Raw genomic sequence first — 18,094 nt, forward strand, 5'->3', positions numbered from 1 at the left:
GGCGCCACTACAAGTGACACATGCATTTGGCAGAGTGGCGCTTTGTCTGGGTCGTAATGCACAACAATTAAATATTAGTGTAAACTGCTGTAGAAAAGGTTACAAAATAAAACGGTCATAAAGCACACTTCTCATACAAAACAGAGAATCGCAAAAGATGTTCAGTTGTGCTGTTTAAAAAGCAGGATATTCCCAAGTGTAAAAAAAAAAAAAAACAAACTCATCCAAAGTTATTTATTTTTGTAAAAGATTCACAGTGATCTGTGCTTTGTCCTACTGTTTTAACAGGCGCAGGCAGAAGAAAGGAATACAAAAGGAAGTGGATAATTCAAAAAGAGTACCTTGCTGTTGTTATTACTGTCCCAAACGTTATGGATGCTTATTCAAATATAAGGAACACCACAGGAAGATTTAGGTACGCCATAAAAAGTAAGACTGCTTTTCATTGTGAAAGCATTTTTAATAATCTGAATAAACTATACCAGCATTTGGTTTCTGCGCTGGAACATGTGATTTTTATAAAATGTATTTTACTCCCAACTTTTAACTTCTGAAATTAACCCCAATGTGTATTACACTTTTTATTTTTTATAGTGCAGTCTATGGTTGCATTACGACCTGTCAACTGTTTGCTCCCATGATTTACCCAAATGTCTTCTCAAGCATCGTAAAATGCATTCAGTAATTTGAGATCTTTACTTTGCATGTGTAATTGGAAATTGATTTTAGTACAAAACAATCAGCATAGCCGTTGGTCTGGACAATCATGGCACTGCATACTTTAAAGCAAAAGTGCATCACCCAAACATTACATTAATGCATTCCAGGCAGCTAATCACTTATTAGGCAGTGTTTCTTTTACAAGATAAAATAGGAAAAGAAAGAAAGAAAGAAAGAAAGAAAGAAAGAAAGAAAGAAAGAAAGAAAGAAAGAAAGAAAGATATTTTTGACTTCCTTTTGGTGTTTTGAATGTTTTCAGCACCAAATTTAGCACTGCATTCAGCAGACGAGATTCTGAACTCGATTTTGCTTTTCTTCTCCATTCTCTGGCTTCCTCTCTACATCGAATCTCCAAGCGAGTCAGAGTCATCGAGTGACAGTGGAAGGTACAGGTCCTGTGGTGAGAAAAAGAAGAAAGAACCAAAAAACAAAACTGATCAATCCTGGATGCTCATCGGTAACGTTATCTAACTTTGGGACCAGCACGGGAGCAGCTTAAAAGGACAAGCTTGAATGTCAGTTGTATAGCTTGAAAACTAAAGCTAGAAAAAAACATCCTGGAATATTATGCGCAGTTTTTAGCTCCATGTTACAAAAATAATATACCAATATAGAGAACAGCAGCCAGGATGATTCCAGCACTGTGAGGTATGAGAGGAGATTGAAAGAGATGAGCCTTATCAGTTAAAGCAAACAGAGATTAAGAGGTGACAGCGTTTCAAATAATGAAGGGATTTAGTACCATGGATTCTGGAAGATATTTTAAAATGAGTTTCCATCCAGGTGGACGCAGATGCAGGCTAGTTAACAATAAATTTTATGGAAATGTTAGAAATATTTTCTTACTCTGAGATCCATAAATATATGGAACACATTACCAAGTGTGGTAAAGGATCAGAAATCAGGACTGACGTTATTCACCGAATGTGCAACAACATAAACCATATGGACAGACAGCATGAAACATAAATTAACCTATACGATATATTCAACAATATATCTCAGAGATAACTTGGAAATCAGCTGAGCAAAAAGAACTTCCTTTGATAGGTCTTTCGATGGCATTAATAATATTGCACCCCACTGCATACTCTGATTTGGTTCTCATTTCATCTTCTGATCCAGAAATAAAAAGTCATCCTGCTTCGGCAGAACAACAAAAGCCTAATCACGACACTCGTCAAGTTCCTCATCAGAGTGAAGCCTGACCCAGAAGTAGAAAGTCGTACACAGAGGCACAACTCAAAAGCACTAATGAGTCAGTAAGATCCTCATAGAAATAATGGGACCCCACAGCAATCCCAGAGTCCTCTGCTATCAGGCCCACCTGTCAGGAGTTCAGGTCCCAGGAAATCTACGAATGTCTAGTTTGAGGAACCCGTAGAGGCCAGCTGCCATATAGACACTAGGGGATTATGTCGCCGCTCTTTGCAGCTCCCACATGTCTTTCTATTTTCTCGGATTCTCACCCATGAAATGTACTGTCAACCATTTTGGAAAGATTACCAGAGACAGCCCAAGATCTGTTCTTATGATGCAGATGCAGAAAATCAAGACAGGACATGAACAAGCAGTGATGAAATCTAAATTGTTACATAACAAAAGTGACGAAAAATGCAGTTTTAAAGGGAGCTTGGGGTATCAATATGAAACTCGAAATCAGAGCAGCTCAAATACTAAACATGAATAGAAACATAGTGTTTAAACTCCTACTAACCTTCTTTACATTACTTCTATACTTTTGGATTATTTCTATATTGTAAGAGCCAATCTTAGAAAGTACATATATGTTGACTGTGGAGTTGTTGTATTATACAAGCTAATTCTAATGGGCAGGGCCCTGACTTATGATTTATTACTGCAGCGTTTCTCGACCTTTACGTATTTGCGACCCGAGTTTTCATAACAGTTTTAATTGCGCCCCCCTAACGTTTATTTGAATGGAGCCCACTAATACCAATTTGTTCTTTTTAATTAATGATATATCATAGATGCTTATTTTATTATACCTACTTAACTTTTATCGACATTTATCCAACTCTATATTTATTTCTCTAGTATCAGAATGCAGTATAAGTTCATTTGTTTTGGTTTCAATAGATATATTTTTGTTTTCTTTTTTCATATCTAGGGGTGCCCACCCCACAGTTTGAGAACCACTGTATTACTGTCTTAGTAATGAAGCAATCCAAACGAAATAAAGAACACAGTATTCCTGGAGAAATGTACGAATGAGTGAGGCATGGCGCTCTTTTTGTCTTATTTGTGAATGAACTGGATGACCGTGAGATACAGTAAGTGAAGGTTATTTCCAGCAAGATGGGGTAACCTGTCACACATCAGCTCACAGCATGGAACAAATTGAATCGTGTTTTGACATTCAGGTCATTACAATGGGACTACGGTCACCTGGTACCCTGGACCTGTCACCTCCGGAATTTCTTCCTTTGGGGAGCACTGAAAGGAAAAGTGTACAAGAACAAGCCTCGCACACTTGAACAATTACAGTGAAACACTGCTGCCATCACCCCTACATTGCTTGCGGATACCTTTGCCAATATGGAGGGCTGTGTCGATCTGTGTTTGCAAGAAGAATCCAACACCGAATGTGACTGGATCATTTGCACATCTATCAAGGTATGCACTGTATTTATTTTGTTTCTATCACTTCATTATTATGTGAGTAACACACCATAAATCGGAGCCCTGCTCGTTAGAATCTCCCTGTATAAAATTAAAATTATGTACTTAGACAACCTGTTATTCATGAGGAAAAGTGATGAAATTGCTCCTACTGAATACATTTGTGAGTTTCATTTTGATACCCACAGCTCACTTGACAAACCCTTCAGTTTTGGTTACCGAATAATTGGGATTTAATTGCTGCTTATTTTCATATGCTAACATGAAAACCAGCAGGAGATTCAGTATGCAAAATGTCATAAATTAATTCATCTGAACTAAATCTTTTTCTTATGCATAAAGCATTTTCTGAAAGTTTCATTTTTTAATAATATCTAATTTGCAAAGCTTTTAAGACTACTTTGTATGTGCAGAGCGCTGCCTCACAGGTCAAGAAGGCTGGATTTGAATCTCAGACTGTCACCAGTTTTACTTCAATGTAATTCGTAACTTAATCTTCCATAAGTCAAGCACACTATATGAATATGCACCTGTCTCTATAATTATATGTTATATATCTGAAAGGTGGTATTTTAAAGTGCATTAATCTAAGAAATAACTCCACCAGCCTGTCTTTTACACGATGTATTCAGAAAGTATTCATATAACCCTTCACTTTGTCACATTTTGTGATTTTATGCGAGAATCTTTTAAATTATTTTTTCCCCACATCTACACTCTATACCCCATAATGACAAAGTGAAAGCAGAAATTCACATATTTTTGTAAATGTATTAAAAATAAAAAAAACCTGAAATATCACTTTAGCACGAGTATTCAGACCCTTTGCTATGACACTTGAACTTTGGCTCAGGTACATACCACTCTATTGATCGTCACTGAGATGTTTCTGCACCTTGTTTGGAGTCCACCTATGGTCAATTCAATTGATTGGACATGATCTGGAAAGGCACACAACTGTCTAGAGAAGGTCCTGCAGTTGAGCAAAAACCAAGCCACAATTTTAAAAGGAACTGCCTGCAGAGAGTAGACACAGGATTGTGCTGGAGCACAGATCTGAGGAACGCTGCAAAAAGTTCCTGTAGCATTGAAGGTTCCTATTACTTTCATAATTCTTAAACGGAATAAGTTTGAAACAACCATGATTCTTCCTAGAGCTGGCCATCCTACCAAACTGAGCGAATGAGGCAGGGAGAGGTGACTAAGAACTTGGATGAGCTCCGGAGAACCTGTGTGGTGATGGGAGAAACTTACCAAAGGTCAACTATCATCCATCCATCCATTATCCAACCTGCTATATCCGAACTACAGGGTCACAGGGGTCTGTTGGAGCCAATCCCAGCCAACACAGGGCACAAGGCAGGAAACAAATCCCAGGCAGGGTGCCAGCCCACCGCAGGGCACACACACACACACACCAAGCACACACTAGGGACAATTTAGAATCGCCAATGCACCTAACCTGCATGTCTTTGGACTGTGGGAGGAAACCCACGCTGACATGGGGAGAACATGCAAACTCCACGCAGGGAGGACCCGGGATGCAAACCCGGGTTTCCTTACTGCGAGGCAGCAGCGATACCACAGTGCCACCGTGCCGCCCGTCAACTATCATTTCAAAACTTAATCAATTTCATCTTTTTACTACAGAAATGCCAGACAGGAGCCTCTTCTCAATAAATCACACCTGAAAACCCGCTTGGAGTTTGCAAAAAGGCACCTAACAGACTCTTAGTCTGGAGAGAAGCAACATTCTCTGGTCTGATGACACCAAGAATTAGGGTCATATCTAAAGGAAACCAGGCACCTCACATCACCTGCGCACTCTAACCTCACATCACCTGCACCACTCTAACAATGAAACATGGTGGTGGCTGCATTATGCTATGGAGTTGGGGATCGGCCAGGGTTGAGCGAAGGCTGAATGGGGCAGGGTACAGAGAATTCCTTAATGAGGACCTGCTAGAGAACTCTCTAGACCTCAGACTGGGCCAAAGGTTTGCCATCCATCAGGACAATAACCCTTTGCTCAAAGCGAAGACAACACAGGAGTCACTTAGGATCAATTGTGTAAATGTTCTGGAGAGGCCCAGCCAGAGCCCAGACCTGAACCCAATCAAACATGAACCTGAAAATAACTGTCCACTTACGGACTCCATCCAACCTGACAGAGCTTAAGAGAATCTGCAAAGAAAAATGGCAGAAAATCTTCAAATCCAAGTATGTGAAGGTTGTCACGTCATACCCAAGGAAACACCCGACTGGAATGGCTGCCCAAGGGGCTTCAACTAAGTACTCAGTAAAGGGTCTGAATACTTGTGTCAATGTGATTTTTCAGTTTTTGATTTTTAATAAATTTGCAAAAAATTCTAAAATCTTATTTTCAGTTTATCTGTCTGGGGTATTTGAGTGTTGCTTGATCAGGGGGAAAATGAAATTAAATGATCTTAGCACAAAGCAGCAACATAGAAAAATGTAAAAAAAAAATGGGTGAAAGAGTCAAAATACTTTCTGAAGACACTATATAATGGCTTAAAGATTGAACACCATCACAAAATGCTTGAAAACACAAAAAGTACAAAATAGAATAAGTAAAATAATTTAAATACAAGATAATTATATTGAGGATGTCACTAGAGGCCCCAGAATCCAATTAGATGTAACTGGTTTAGTGCCACAGGTGAGTTTTGCTCATTTCTCACTATAGTTGATATTTTGGTGAAAAACACGGTGATGAAAACACAAAGGCTAAACATGACCTGTTATCAAATGCTTAAACATAAAGCCCATACCTTGTGCTTGCGAAGACTTCCAGGACTGGTGGGTGTAGAGATGGGAGACTGCTTGGAAATTGGGGTTGAAAGCTGGCTGCTTGATGTGCCATTAGCTACAGGAAACACAATACGAAACAGTTACATGTGGAGGAACTGATGGCGGACAGGTGTGAAATGGGGTTACTAGGGTCAGACATTGGAAGGATTCCACTGCCTTCATGAACACCAGTCTGCCCAGGGAGGGGGGCTGAACAACAGGATGCCAGCCCACCACAGCGCACATGTACACTTACCCACACAGGACAGAGTGGTTAATCAAGCTAACCTGAACCTCTTAGGGATGTGGGGAAAAAAGACAAGGAGAATACATAAACTCCACTAAGACAATGTTTTGGAATTTGAGCCCATTCTAAAAACCTCTAATTCTTATGTTGTCCTGTGAAGATACAATTGCAAACATCTGACATTAGGACATTAGGAATGGGCATTAAAACTGCAGTGTGCTCCGTAAAGTTTGGGACAAAGATATATCTTTCCTTGATTTACCCATCTGCCCCACTGTTTAAAATTACAAATCAAACAATTCAGACATGATTATCATGCACATTGCAGACTTTCATTTAAGGGTATTTGCATACATTTCAGTCACAGCACTTTTTCTACGTGGTCCCCCCATTTAAGGGCACCATAATGTTTGGGACACAGCAATGGCAGGTTTTTAGAAGCCATCATATTTAGTACTTTGCTGCATATCCTCACATGCAAGGATGCCTTGTCCCCTTAAGTTTTCTCTTCAGCATATTGAAGGCCTGCTCAATTGGACTTAAATTGGGTGCCTGGTTTGGCCATTCAATAATTTTCCATTTTATAAACTCATGTGTTGCCTTAGGAGTATATTTGGGGTCATTATCTTGTTGTAGGATGAAGCGCCGTCCAATGAGTTTTATAGGCATTTACTGGAACTTAATCAGATCAGATGTTTCTATATCCCTCAGAATTTATTGTGCCACTGCCATCAGCATTGACATCATCAATGAAGATAAATGTGCCAGTCCCTGTGGAAGCCATAACACCTCCAGCACCACCATGTTTAACAGATGAGGTGGTTTGCTTTGAGTCTTGAGCAGTTAATTTTCGTCACCACACTTTGCTCTTGCCTTCACTCTCATTCAGGTTCATATTTGTCTTGTCTGTCCACAAGACCTTTTCCCAGAATTCTGCAGGCTTTTTCAAGTACTTTTCACAAACTGTAACTTGGCCATCCTGTTTTTGTAGCTAACTAGTGGTTTGCATCTCGCGGTGTAGTTTCTGTATTTCTGCTTTATGAAGTCTTCTGCTGATAGTCGTCTCTGACACACACACACACACATCTGCCTCCTGAAGACTGTTTCTGATCTGTCAGACAGGCGTTTGGGGCTTTTTCTTTACCATAGTGAGGATTCTTTAATGATCAGCAGTGGAGGTCTTCCTTGGCCTACCTGTCCCTTTTGATCACTGAGCTTACCAGTGTGTTCTTTCTTCTTAATGATATTCCAGACAGTTTATTTAGGTAATCCTAAGATTTTATTAATGTGTTAAGGGCTTCATTTTTTTTGCCTCTCAATGGCTTCTTTCACTTTCATTGGCACAGGTCTTGTTCTCATGTTGAACAATGGCAACTACAGACTCCAAAGGGTAGAATCAATCCGAGGTATCTTATGAAGTAATGAAACACACCTGAGGAATCACAAACACCCAGAACACCAATTGCTCCAAATACGATGGTGCCCAGAAATGGGAGGACACCATGCAGAAAAAGTGTTGTAATTTCTACATGGTGTGGTCCAAGTATATGCAAATAGCCTCATTTTAAAGTCTGAAGTGTTTGAATTGTAATTTTAAACTGTGGGGCAGTGGGGTAAATCAAGGAAAAAATATATCTTTGCCCCAAACATTATGGAGGGCATTGGGTAAAAGTTAAAATAGCTTGTCTTAATATGCTTCACTTGAGGACACAGTCAAAGGCCACTTCAAAGACATTTCAGCTCAACAGTGTGGGAGAAACGGGAATTATGTGCAGGACACGTATCTGCTCCATATTTTACGAAGTTTGTAGATATTTTGGAATACATTTGAAAACTGAATTGTTTCTAAGAGAATAAATGAATGAATAAAGTAACAGTGAAAAGTGGAATAACAATGTTGCACTCTGCTGGTCAGCATAAGCCATTAAAACTTACTAAAAGCATTAAGGATGCTGTCCAGGATGGGAGCCCAGCAGGGCTATTTATAGGCGGTCACAGGGGAGAGGTTTTCAGGAGAGGTCAGAGGGCTCACATGTCTGTCTGTTGCATTTTCAGTTTTGAAATCGTTGACCCAGAAGAAGACCAGTGACCCCCCAGGAGACTCCATTACCTCTCTGCCTTCTTCCACACCATTCACTGGACTCTTTAAAAGAATAATTACAGCCATCATGTCACATGTCCTATCCTTTCTAACCTTACAGTCAATTCCTGCAGCAAACCTTTTCAGATTTCTTTTGTGTTTTATCTTTATAATGTGGAATAAGGCATGCAATGCTACTTGGAAATTTCTAGAGGCTGCATGAGAGGAGAAGCGGGTGGTTAACAGATCGATAGAGAATTTCATTATCACACTGGAGCTTTAAATCATGTCCACGTTTGATGGAATGGATCACGCCGACAGAAGTGACAGGGCGAATTATTACAAGCACAGCGGACAGGCAATGGCATTGGAAATCGTTTGGATCCTAACAGCAAGAAAACGTTGGGGAATGAGTCTGTAACTGGTGAGATACAGTAAATGGCAGGGATTTACAAGTGACTTGGTTGTAATTATATTCTTATTGTAGCAAAGGTGTAGAAATGTAAAAAAAAAATTAAAAGCAAAGTAAAAAAAAAAACAACTTATTATTATGAATAATTAACAGTCTACTGGATCTTTAAATGCAGAAGTCCATTAAGATCAAGTCAGCTGATATGGACTTAAAAGTAAACAGGAGCGATTTGTACATTTATTTGGGCTTGTATTCAAACAAAATCTGTATAACAACAATGTGTTTGAGGTTTTACCTAATCAACTAGATTGTTTGTTGAGGATACACGTGTATTCTGATGATTGCGACACGTTCCAAAAAGTTGGGACAGGTTATTTTACGATCAATGTGCTATGATTTGACAAATTCAAATAACAAGGTGATGTGAAACAGGTGAGGTAATCATGTTATAGTGTATAAAGAACCTTCAAAAATGCTCTAGTCCTTCAAGGGCAAGGATGGGTCAGATTTTGCCAATTTGTCAACAGATGCATCAGCGAATAATCTGGCACTTTGAGAACAACGTTCCACAAAGACAAATCATTCCAGCCAGGTTGGTTGTTGATACTTTTCTCGGTCAGGAGGCCATAGCAGAAGGACAGCAAAAGTATTATTTTACATCGATACACTGAGTAGCAGCATTCCCCTGGCAGAGCCCCCAGTGGTACACCCACAGAGCATGATGGAAGTTGTAGTCCAAATGGCCAGCCCTATTGGAGCACTTGGGTGCTGCCATGAGAAGCTGCAGGGGAACTATTTTCCTACCTTGGTGGGCTTCCACTTGATCCAGAAGTGCTTCCAACGTGCAGAGTTGTGGCACCGGAAGTATTCCTGGGTTCAGTATCAAAGAAATCGTAGTTGGGAGAGGAACTGGACAGCATTTACTTGGGAGGAGTTGAGGAATGAGAAGAGAAAGGGTTTGCATTGCTTTACTGTGCTGTGAACGAATTAGTCTGTTAAAGGTAGTTTGTAAAATAAAAGTACTTGTATGAAACCCAGAACTGTGTCTGTGAGGTTGTGTTTGGGGTTTAGGGAGTGCTGCTATGTAGGCTCTGTGTCATCTTAGGTGAAAAGTTTGATAAGTCAACATTTCTAATAGTTTTTGGTTTAAAAACAGCCATTGTGTTGTTCGGGCCAAAGAGGAAAAGGATCTTCCAAGCCGTTAGCAGTGTCAGGTGCAAAAGCCACCATCTGTCATGGAATTGGGGTGCGACACAAGGTACTTCTGGTGGGAATAATTTGGACATTTGTGAGAGCACTATTAATGCAGAAAGAAATATAAAAAGTTTGCTGCCATATGCACGTCTTTTCCAGGGCTATCACTACTTTTCCAAGCAGGTCAAGGCCAAAGCACATTCTGACTGGATTACAAGTGCATGGCTGTATAAGCAGAGAGTACGAGTACAAGAGTGTCCTGTCTACAGTCCTGACCTGTCCCTGATTGAGAACGTGTGACGCATTATGAAGTTCAAAATATGGAAATGAAGGCCCTGCAAAATCGTGCAGGTGAAGTGATGCATAATGGATGAAAGGGAGATAATTCCTCTTGCTAAGCTTAAACAACTTGTGTGTTGAGTGTGCAAATGTTTAATAAGTTTTATTTAAAGAAATGATGATGTGACACAGTGGGAAACACCCGATTGTCCCAATTATTTTGGAGTATGTTACAGTCATCAGATTAAGATGAGTGTAGATTTTCTATAAAACAATTCAATTCACAAGGTCTCTTTGTTTTCCATACTGTCCAATCCGTTTCGGAATTGGGGTTGGACATATAGTAGAGAGCACAATGAAATTCTTCCCAGCATGAATGTTCTGCGAAGAAAAGGGACACACAAACACATTTTACCTTATATAGTGCCTTTCAATATTGAATACCATCATCATTTGAGATTTAAGCAATGGGAATGCTGTCAGGTTAGGGCACTCGCTCGGGGTCATACAGATAGCCAGTGTGGAGGACTGAACCAGCATGATGTTTGTTTTTGGTTCAGTGTCTGCCTACACTTCATTTATGCAAAACCTTTATTCATGGAATCCATCTTGGTGTGCTTCACAGGTGCACTGCAATGAAGACCTCAGTCCAGGACTTAAACAAGCCAAAAAGTGACCCATTATTTATATAGGTAGCTTCATACTGAGCCATATTTCAGGGGTCTTTTCCAGAACAGCACATTGAGATAAGTGACTCACTAATTTTTGCAAAGGATGTTGTGGGTGTACTGTACTTTAACTCGATTCAATTCAGTTTATTTTTGTATAAAGCACGTCACTGAAAGCAGGCAATCAGACACTAATTCGAGGAGACTACACTTCTACCTTGACGTTATGTATAATAGTACTGTTCAAAGAAAAATCCATTGCATCTCAAAGTGATTTACTTGTGCAGAACAATGAGGAGAAGTGATCCACTAGGGGTCACAGAGTGAGTCAAACGTGAACGTTGAACCAGCAGCCTAGTGCTTTACCATCCTGCGCCTCGTGCACAAGACTATTCTGTCTGAGTAACTTTATCTATACAGCACCTTTCATAAAAAAAACTCCATCCTAGTGTTGGGTGGGAGTTGATTGCTGATGTGGTTGGAGTGTCTTTAGAAGATACTGTGGTACTTGCTATGCTGTTTTCATTTTCTGAGTTGTGCTGTGTTATCATGTTTGTTTCTTAAAATATAATTTAAAAAATAAATGATTAACATCTCAATCCCAACATGCTCAATTTGAACATTAAGAACAACCCCCTCAGGGTCACATAGTTCATTGGGGTAAACACTGAAGCAGCATCCTTGTGGTTCAGAAAGAATCCATTATCTCACGTAGGAGACCATACTACCTGACTAACCTCTTTTTACATAGCATGCTTTACAAAGACCCCCATCACAAGTTGCATTACGTGAACAGTAACATCAGGATGAACAATTGAACCTTTTGTTTCTACATTCCAGCAGGTAAGGCAGGAAACAACATTGCCAGCCTAATGTTATTTATAGAACATCATTCATGATAAACCTCAACCCAAGGGGCTTTGCCTGAGTGTACAATGAGGTGAAGTGACTCACCCAGCTTTACACAGTGACTCAGTGATGAGGACTGAACCAGCAACCTTTTGATTTACAGCCTACCTGAACTTATCTACAGAGCACCCGTAACCGTAAAAGTCATCCTAAAGTGTTCTACCTCTACAATGCAAATAAATGCTGTGGCTTTCTCTTTGATGAACACTGAATCAGCAGACTTGTGGTTTACAATCCTGCGTCTTATGCAGAAGTTGATACAGCTTGACTAAAGCCTCTGACTATAAAGAAGGGCTGGAGAAACACTCTGGCTACTGATAGGCAATTGAACATCTTTTAATAATTGCACAACCTTCTCATTTGTAATATTTAGCGTTGGTTCTAAAAGGAGCTGAACCTTCTGAAAGGAGGTAAACCTTTACAAAAAGGAGTTGAAGTTTTCAGTTTAAGCAAAAGTAGATTAAGAAGTCACATGATTGAAGTTTTCAAAACTATGAAGGGAATTAGTACTGTGGATCGAGACTGTGACTTTAAAAGGAGTTCATCAAGAACACGGGGACACAGTTGGAAATGAGTTAAGGGGTAAACACTGCAAAGATGTTATGATGTTTCTCTTCATACAGAGAACCATAGACACATAGAATAAGATATGAAGTAGTGTGAAAGACAGCAGGACTTTGGGGACTTTTGAAACTCGACTTGATGTTATTTTGGAGGAGTTAGATGGGTAGGGTTGGTAAGCTTTGTTGGGCTGTTCTTGTCATAATTTTTCTAATGTTCTAATTACATGAGCAATATTTCTTTCCAGGACACAGCAACATACTGTAATGTAAACCTATAAACCTATGAGTCCATCCCAAGGTGCTTAACCTGAACGGTAACAGTGGCTAACTCAGGGGAACACTGATCATCACTCTGAACCTAACAGCCTTATCATTCACAGTCCAGGGCCTTAGCCATTAGGCCTCACTTGAGCGAGCAATAGCCATCTGGGTCGAATAGAGATCACTTGTTAAAGCTGCCCAGGGTCTGAACTTCACATTACGACACAAGTGAATAACGCATACTGCTCGGATTGGGTTACTAAATCCCATTTCCTTAAACAAGTGCTGTATTGTACATCATAGTCCTTTCCTCTAACAGATATTTTATAGTAGGAGCCCAATACAATTCTGCCATGCTGAAGAACCTGAAGACAGAACCTCATTTCCTTGAATGTCTTTAAGGAGACAGAAAGTGAGCAATCAGCCCAAATAGTTTCTTCACCTGTCCATGGCTGAGATTTCTCAGCAGGCACTCAACAGTAGACGACTACACGTATATGGGTAATTTTTAAACAGTTATGATTGCTTGTTTCTACAGGATATTGCAAGAAAATGTAGGGCTGTTGACTGAGAGCCGCCATTGCTTTGATCTTTTTTTGATTACTGTGAAGTACTTGTTGTACTGATCATTTCTTGGGATTGTTGTGTTAAATGAGAAAAGAGGCCATTGCATTATCTATCTCTATGTTATGCAGCCTCAGCACGTACAGCCACTAGTTTTGTTCAGTACGTGGCCTCTCTGTTTTGTGATCACATTTACATGCCTCTTTTTATTGCATTTCTGGTAAATGTTTTCAGCATGGTCACTAAGACTCACTTGATTCAACTGGTGACTTGCTGCTCCTTGTAGATCCTGGACCCTTGAGCGAGCCTTTCTGAGTAGGTGGTCCTCCTTTAGTTGGATTTCCTTTCATCACTCTGCACTCTGAATAGAGAAATACAGTAGAACAGATTTTGTTAATTCTGTAAGAAAAATAAAATAAGTTAGAAAATAAAGGCAAGGCATAAGAGTGTTTGGGGACTTACTTAACTGCTTTGAAAATTTGAGCATTTCTACTTTTTGTTCATTTCCTCCATCAAAGGCAGAAATATCACAGTTTTCTTTATGAAATATTTTTGCAACAGTAAGTCATATTCAAAAGTAATAATGATGATAGTATAATATAATTACATTTGTGCCTAAAATGTATGTTTTTAGTAGCATTGTAGTTGCAAATGGAGCCCAAACAGGCTTGTGGTGACTCAAAAGCTTTCATAGCCTCCAACTTCCAGTGCAGGTGATGTAAAAATGACATCAACTAATGTCCCTATGCTAGTTTCTTGGTTGTGAATGATCTACAGTTAATTGTAGTACAAATTCTTAAACGTAACATTTTTGAGAGAAGTACCTGGTAGAGGGTGAGGTTCAAGTCTGTCAGCAACTCTGCTGACATTTCAGTAACTTGTGCTGGGGATTTGATCTGCTGCCAGGAGGTGAATTTGAAGGAGTAAATTAATGATTGAGGTCACATGGCATGTTGCTGGTTTACTCATTAATGCTTTTTGTTTTGCGCCCTCCCAACACCATAACCTTTAATTTACTGGGGAGAAGAGAAAGCTTTACATTCGTCAAAAATTTCGATCTTCGGTTTTCAATGCATCTCAGTGTTTAATGGTCCCCTGATACCAAAAACCTATCATGATGATAGGTGTGTGTGTCTGTGTGTCACAGTTTCTTGAGGACGGTCTAGAGGTAAAACAGCAGGACAGAAAAATCTGAAACTCAAAACGTAAGCCTGTTTGAGAATGACGATGTGCTGATTAGTTTGTGAGCCAAATCGTGCAAGAGAAAGAGGCACTCTAGAGGAACCCCCAGATACCGTAACTGTAGTTAATTATGAATTCTTCTCATCAATTACTATCATAATGACCTATTTTATGATCAGAAATAATTACTGAAGTGGTATAGAATAGTCTGTGTAACTTGATTCCTAGGGCACAAAGCCTACTGACACTCACGTCCAATTTTTTTAAAATTAGGATTCTTGAAATTCCAAAAACTTTTGTACAGCACATCCTATTCAAGACATCTCAGTGAAAATGGAACCTTCATGATGAAGTTTCTTGAAGAATAAGTGCACCTAATTTCAACAAAGTCAGTTACCTGGAAGGTAAGCTGTTTCATAGTGACAGACAGACAGATATCATCATGATTGTAGGTACTTTTACATTTAATGCTGACACTCCAACAAATGAGCAAATGATGGTAGAAAACGAATAGGAAACATCGAAGATTCACACACCTGATCATTGCGAACAGGACCAGGAACTTCCAAAGAAGAATATCGTGAGAATTCAAGCCAAATGACACCTTTTATTGGCTAACTAAAAAAAATATTGTACTCTAAAAGGCTAACCAAAAATATATTGTAATCTTTTTAGTTAGCCAATAAAAGGTGTCACTTTGTTTGACTTCTCACTACATTCATAACGGCTAACACGATACAACACTCTAGTACTACAAAGAAGAATATCTGATTTTAAGTCACTGGACACGTGATCTCACAGTCTTCAGACTTGCATGGAGACCGGAGTGACGTGCTTCATATGGGCTTCTGAACTGTTGCACAGATAATAGTTGTAAGATTTTACAAGCCTACCAATCGAATGCTTTAACTGGTCACCATGTTATGTGATGCTGGCTATTAGAAGCATCTATGACAGAGAGCCCAAGGTGTGATCTGAACACTCCTTACCATTAGACATCTCTGCCTTTTACAGATTAGAATCACAGACAAGGATGAGGTGCCATATGGAAGGGGGTGGATCAGCCAGCCAGTTGGTGTACCCCCAACAACCTTAACTTGAATTCCCTGAAAACGGTAGAAATAATTGTGGATTTTAGAAGACATTCCTCACCTCTTTACTCCCCTAGATATTAATGATGTCACGGTCAACAGAGTGGAATCATTCAAATTTCATGATACAACTATCTTGGCCACAGTGTGAACTTGCCAGCAAAAATCGTTCACATTTGAATAAATCCTACCATGAAGACAGGAGCAGTCATTTGTAAACTGAACTGAACATGCTTGTGGCTTCTCCTGCTTATTTTTCAGTACACCACTTTAAAACACTATCATGTGGCTTGGAAGTGTGCTCCATAAAACATGGACTTGGCGTACTTTCATTTCACAGTTTATTTATTGATAAATTTGGAGCTGAGAGACACTCCGGAGAAAGCTCATGTGCACCTTCAGATGGTTTCAGATACCCACTTGTTCCAGTACAGACTTCCAGAGCACATCAGAAACCAATGTTACATGAGATGCTACCCCTCTCCACACACTCACATATTCTAGCTGTCCTGGCCAGTTTGGTCTGTGAAAAGAAAGGAATGAAGGAGGGCAGAATACCTGGGAAAACCCACAGGAGGAATGTATAAAATCTGCAACGATTCTAAAAAGTCAGGATTTGGACTTAAGACTCCAGAGCTGTGAGACACCATAATGGCCTAGAATGAAGCTGAAGAACAAAACTTTCTTAAACCATTGAGATCAGTTGTAAAATAAGCATTTGTTTGATGACAGAATTGTGGAAAAAATAAGAAATGACAGAAAGACAGTACAGCATTACCACTACCTTTCTTATTGCAGGAATCATCCGTGTTGAATATTCACCTCATACAACATCGTACAGAAGGATGACAGCCACTGCTAACTGTACTGTCACAGGGACTTGAGTTCAGCACTTACAGTATATGCATGGTGACACTTATTTGGTCCTATGCTCACTTTTGCCCACTCAGGTCCTCTGGTGATGACAACTTTGTGTGGCATGACATTTCACTCTAGACTCTTCATGTGTAGCTCCTAGCTGGTGGAACAAGCTGGCCACCTCCATTGACAGTTTGGACTCCTTCAATATGTTTAAGATTTGCTTGAAGACTCTCTTGTATGGTTGATTTCTGTCTTGTTAGGGTTTTGTAGCCTAAGACTTGTAACTCTCTTATGTTTTGTTCTGAGCTCTTCACTTGTGACAATCAAATCTGTAACCTTGCCCTGTAACACTTGTTCTCAAAATGTCCCCAGACTGATGCTACTAGATTATGTGGATCTCTTTTTTAAGACACTTTGGATAAAAGAGTCTGTTAAACAAATAAGTGTAAATATAAAATGTAGCTTAGTCACTGTCTGTCTGAGGTTTGCATGATCCCTCCGTGTCCATATAAATACCAATAATCTCCAACATCCCAAAGACATGGAAGTCAGCTGTGTTGATGACTCTAAACTGACCCAGGATGAATGAGGGTAGCTGGAGGATGCTAACAGGACAGTCCATAGCTCCCTTTTATATTGTAAAGAGTAGAATACAAAAAAATAAGATTAATGAAACCAACATTAAGGTCTAAGCAATGCTGGCTGTTTACACATTACAGAAGTAAGAACATCATGTAGACAGCTTTTAAAAATCATCTGAATGTGACTTTGCGGCAGCTTCACTATTACTCAATCAAAGAGGGAAATGGACTATATGGTTTATTTTTGTATAAATGTCTTACAAATGTTATAATGCACAACTCTGCCACATTATCAGTTATTTTCCAGCACAAACATGAGTCGAAGATTCATATTATTCCCCAGATACCAAACCTGGGTGAGAAGCCAGTCCATCACAAGGCCCACTCAAGCACATACATCCTCAAAGGGCTAGTTTGGAATTTCCATTCAACTCTAAAATTTTGGGTAAATGGAAGGAAACCAGTGTACTTGAAGAGAAACCTAAAGTACTTCATATTATACAAGTATTTGAATGTATTACTAGGGTGTTGTATTGTGTTAGCCATTATGGATATGGTGGGAAGTTAAGCAAAATGACATCTTTTATTGGCTAACTAGAAAGATTACAATATTGAAGCTTTCGAGGCAGCTTGAGCCTCTTCTTCAGGCAAGTATTTGAATGAAACTTGCGTTGCGTGTACAGCATGCTGCAGTTCTCAAAAGTGGCCAGCAGAGAGAAGCCAAGCACAGCATTTAAATTCACTAAAGCACTTGGCCCAGTTAGTCATGGCTCAGCCTTCTGATGTGAACTGCTTTGGTTTTTTTCTGAGTTGCTAACTGGAAACTGAAGGTTCGATAGTCGAAGACCTGAACGGATTAGTCTTAGTTCAGTGATACAACTTATTACAGAATGGCTTTGAAGGAAACATTATCCCTGAAGCAGGACAAAGCTTGGAGGCTGGCAGTAATACTGGAAAATGACATCTACACTTTACAAGATTTAATAAGTTCACTGAAGAAGTGAAGAAAACATTTACCGGTAAATAAA

General features: G+C 39.5%; 1 protein-coding gene across 3 annotated transcripts in view; it reads right to left on the reverse strand.

Annotated features, from left to right (window-relative positions):
- Positions 1-220: 220 nt before the first annotated feature.
- LOC120537530 (neuronal migration protein doublecortin-like) overlaps positions 221-18,094 on the reverse strand; it is a 182,386-nt gene continuing 164,512 nt past the window's right edge. For all 3 annotated transcript variants that reach the window (XM_039766540.1, XM_039766539.1, XM_039766541.1), the window contains exons 5-7: positions 13,605-13,712; positions 6,156-6,250; positions 221-1,115 (exon numbers count right to left, since the gene is read on the reverse strand). In XM_039766540.1, coding sequence (XP_039622474.1) covers positions 1,059-1,115; positions 6,156-6,250; positions 13,605-13,712 — 260 coding nt within the window. In that variant the 3' untranslated portion in view covers positions 221-1,058. The remainder of the gene's footprint in view (positions 1,116-6,155; positions 6,251-13,604; positions 13,713-18,094) is intronic.

Source organism: Polypterus senegalus, chromosome 10 (assembly GCF_016835505.1).
Source record: "Polypterus senegalus isolate Bchr_013 chromosome 10, ASM1683550v1, whole genome shotgun sequence".
NCBI lineage: Eukaryota > Metazoa > Chordata > Cladistia > Polypteriformes > Polypteridae > Polypterus > Polypterus senegalus.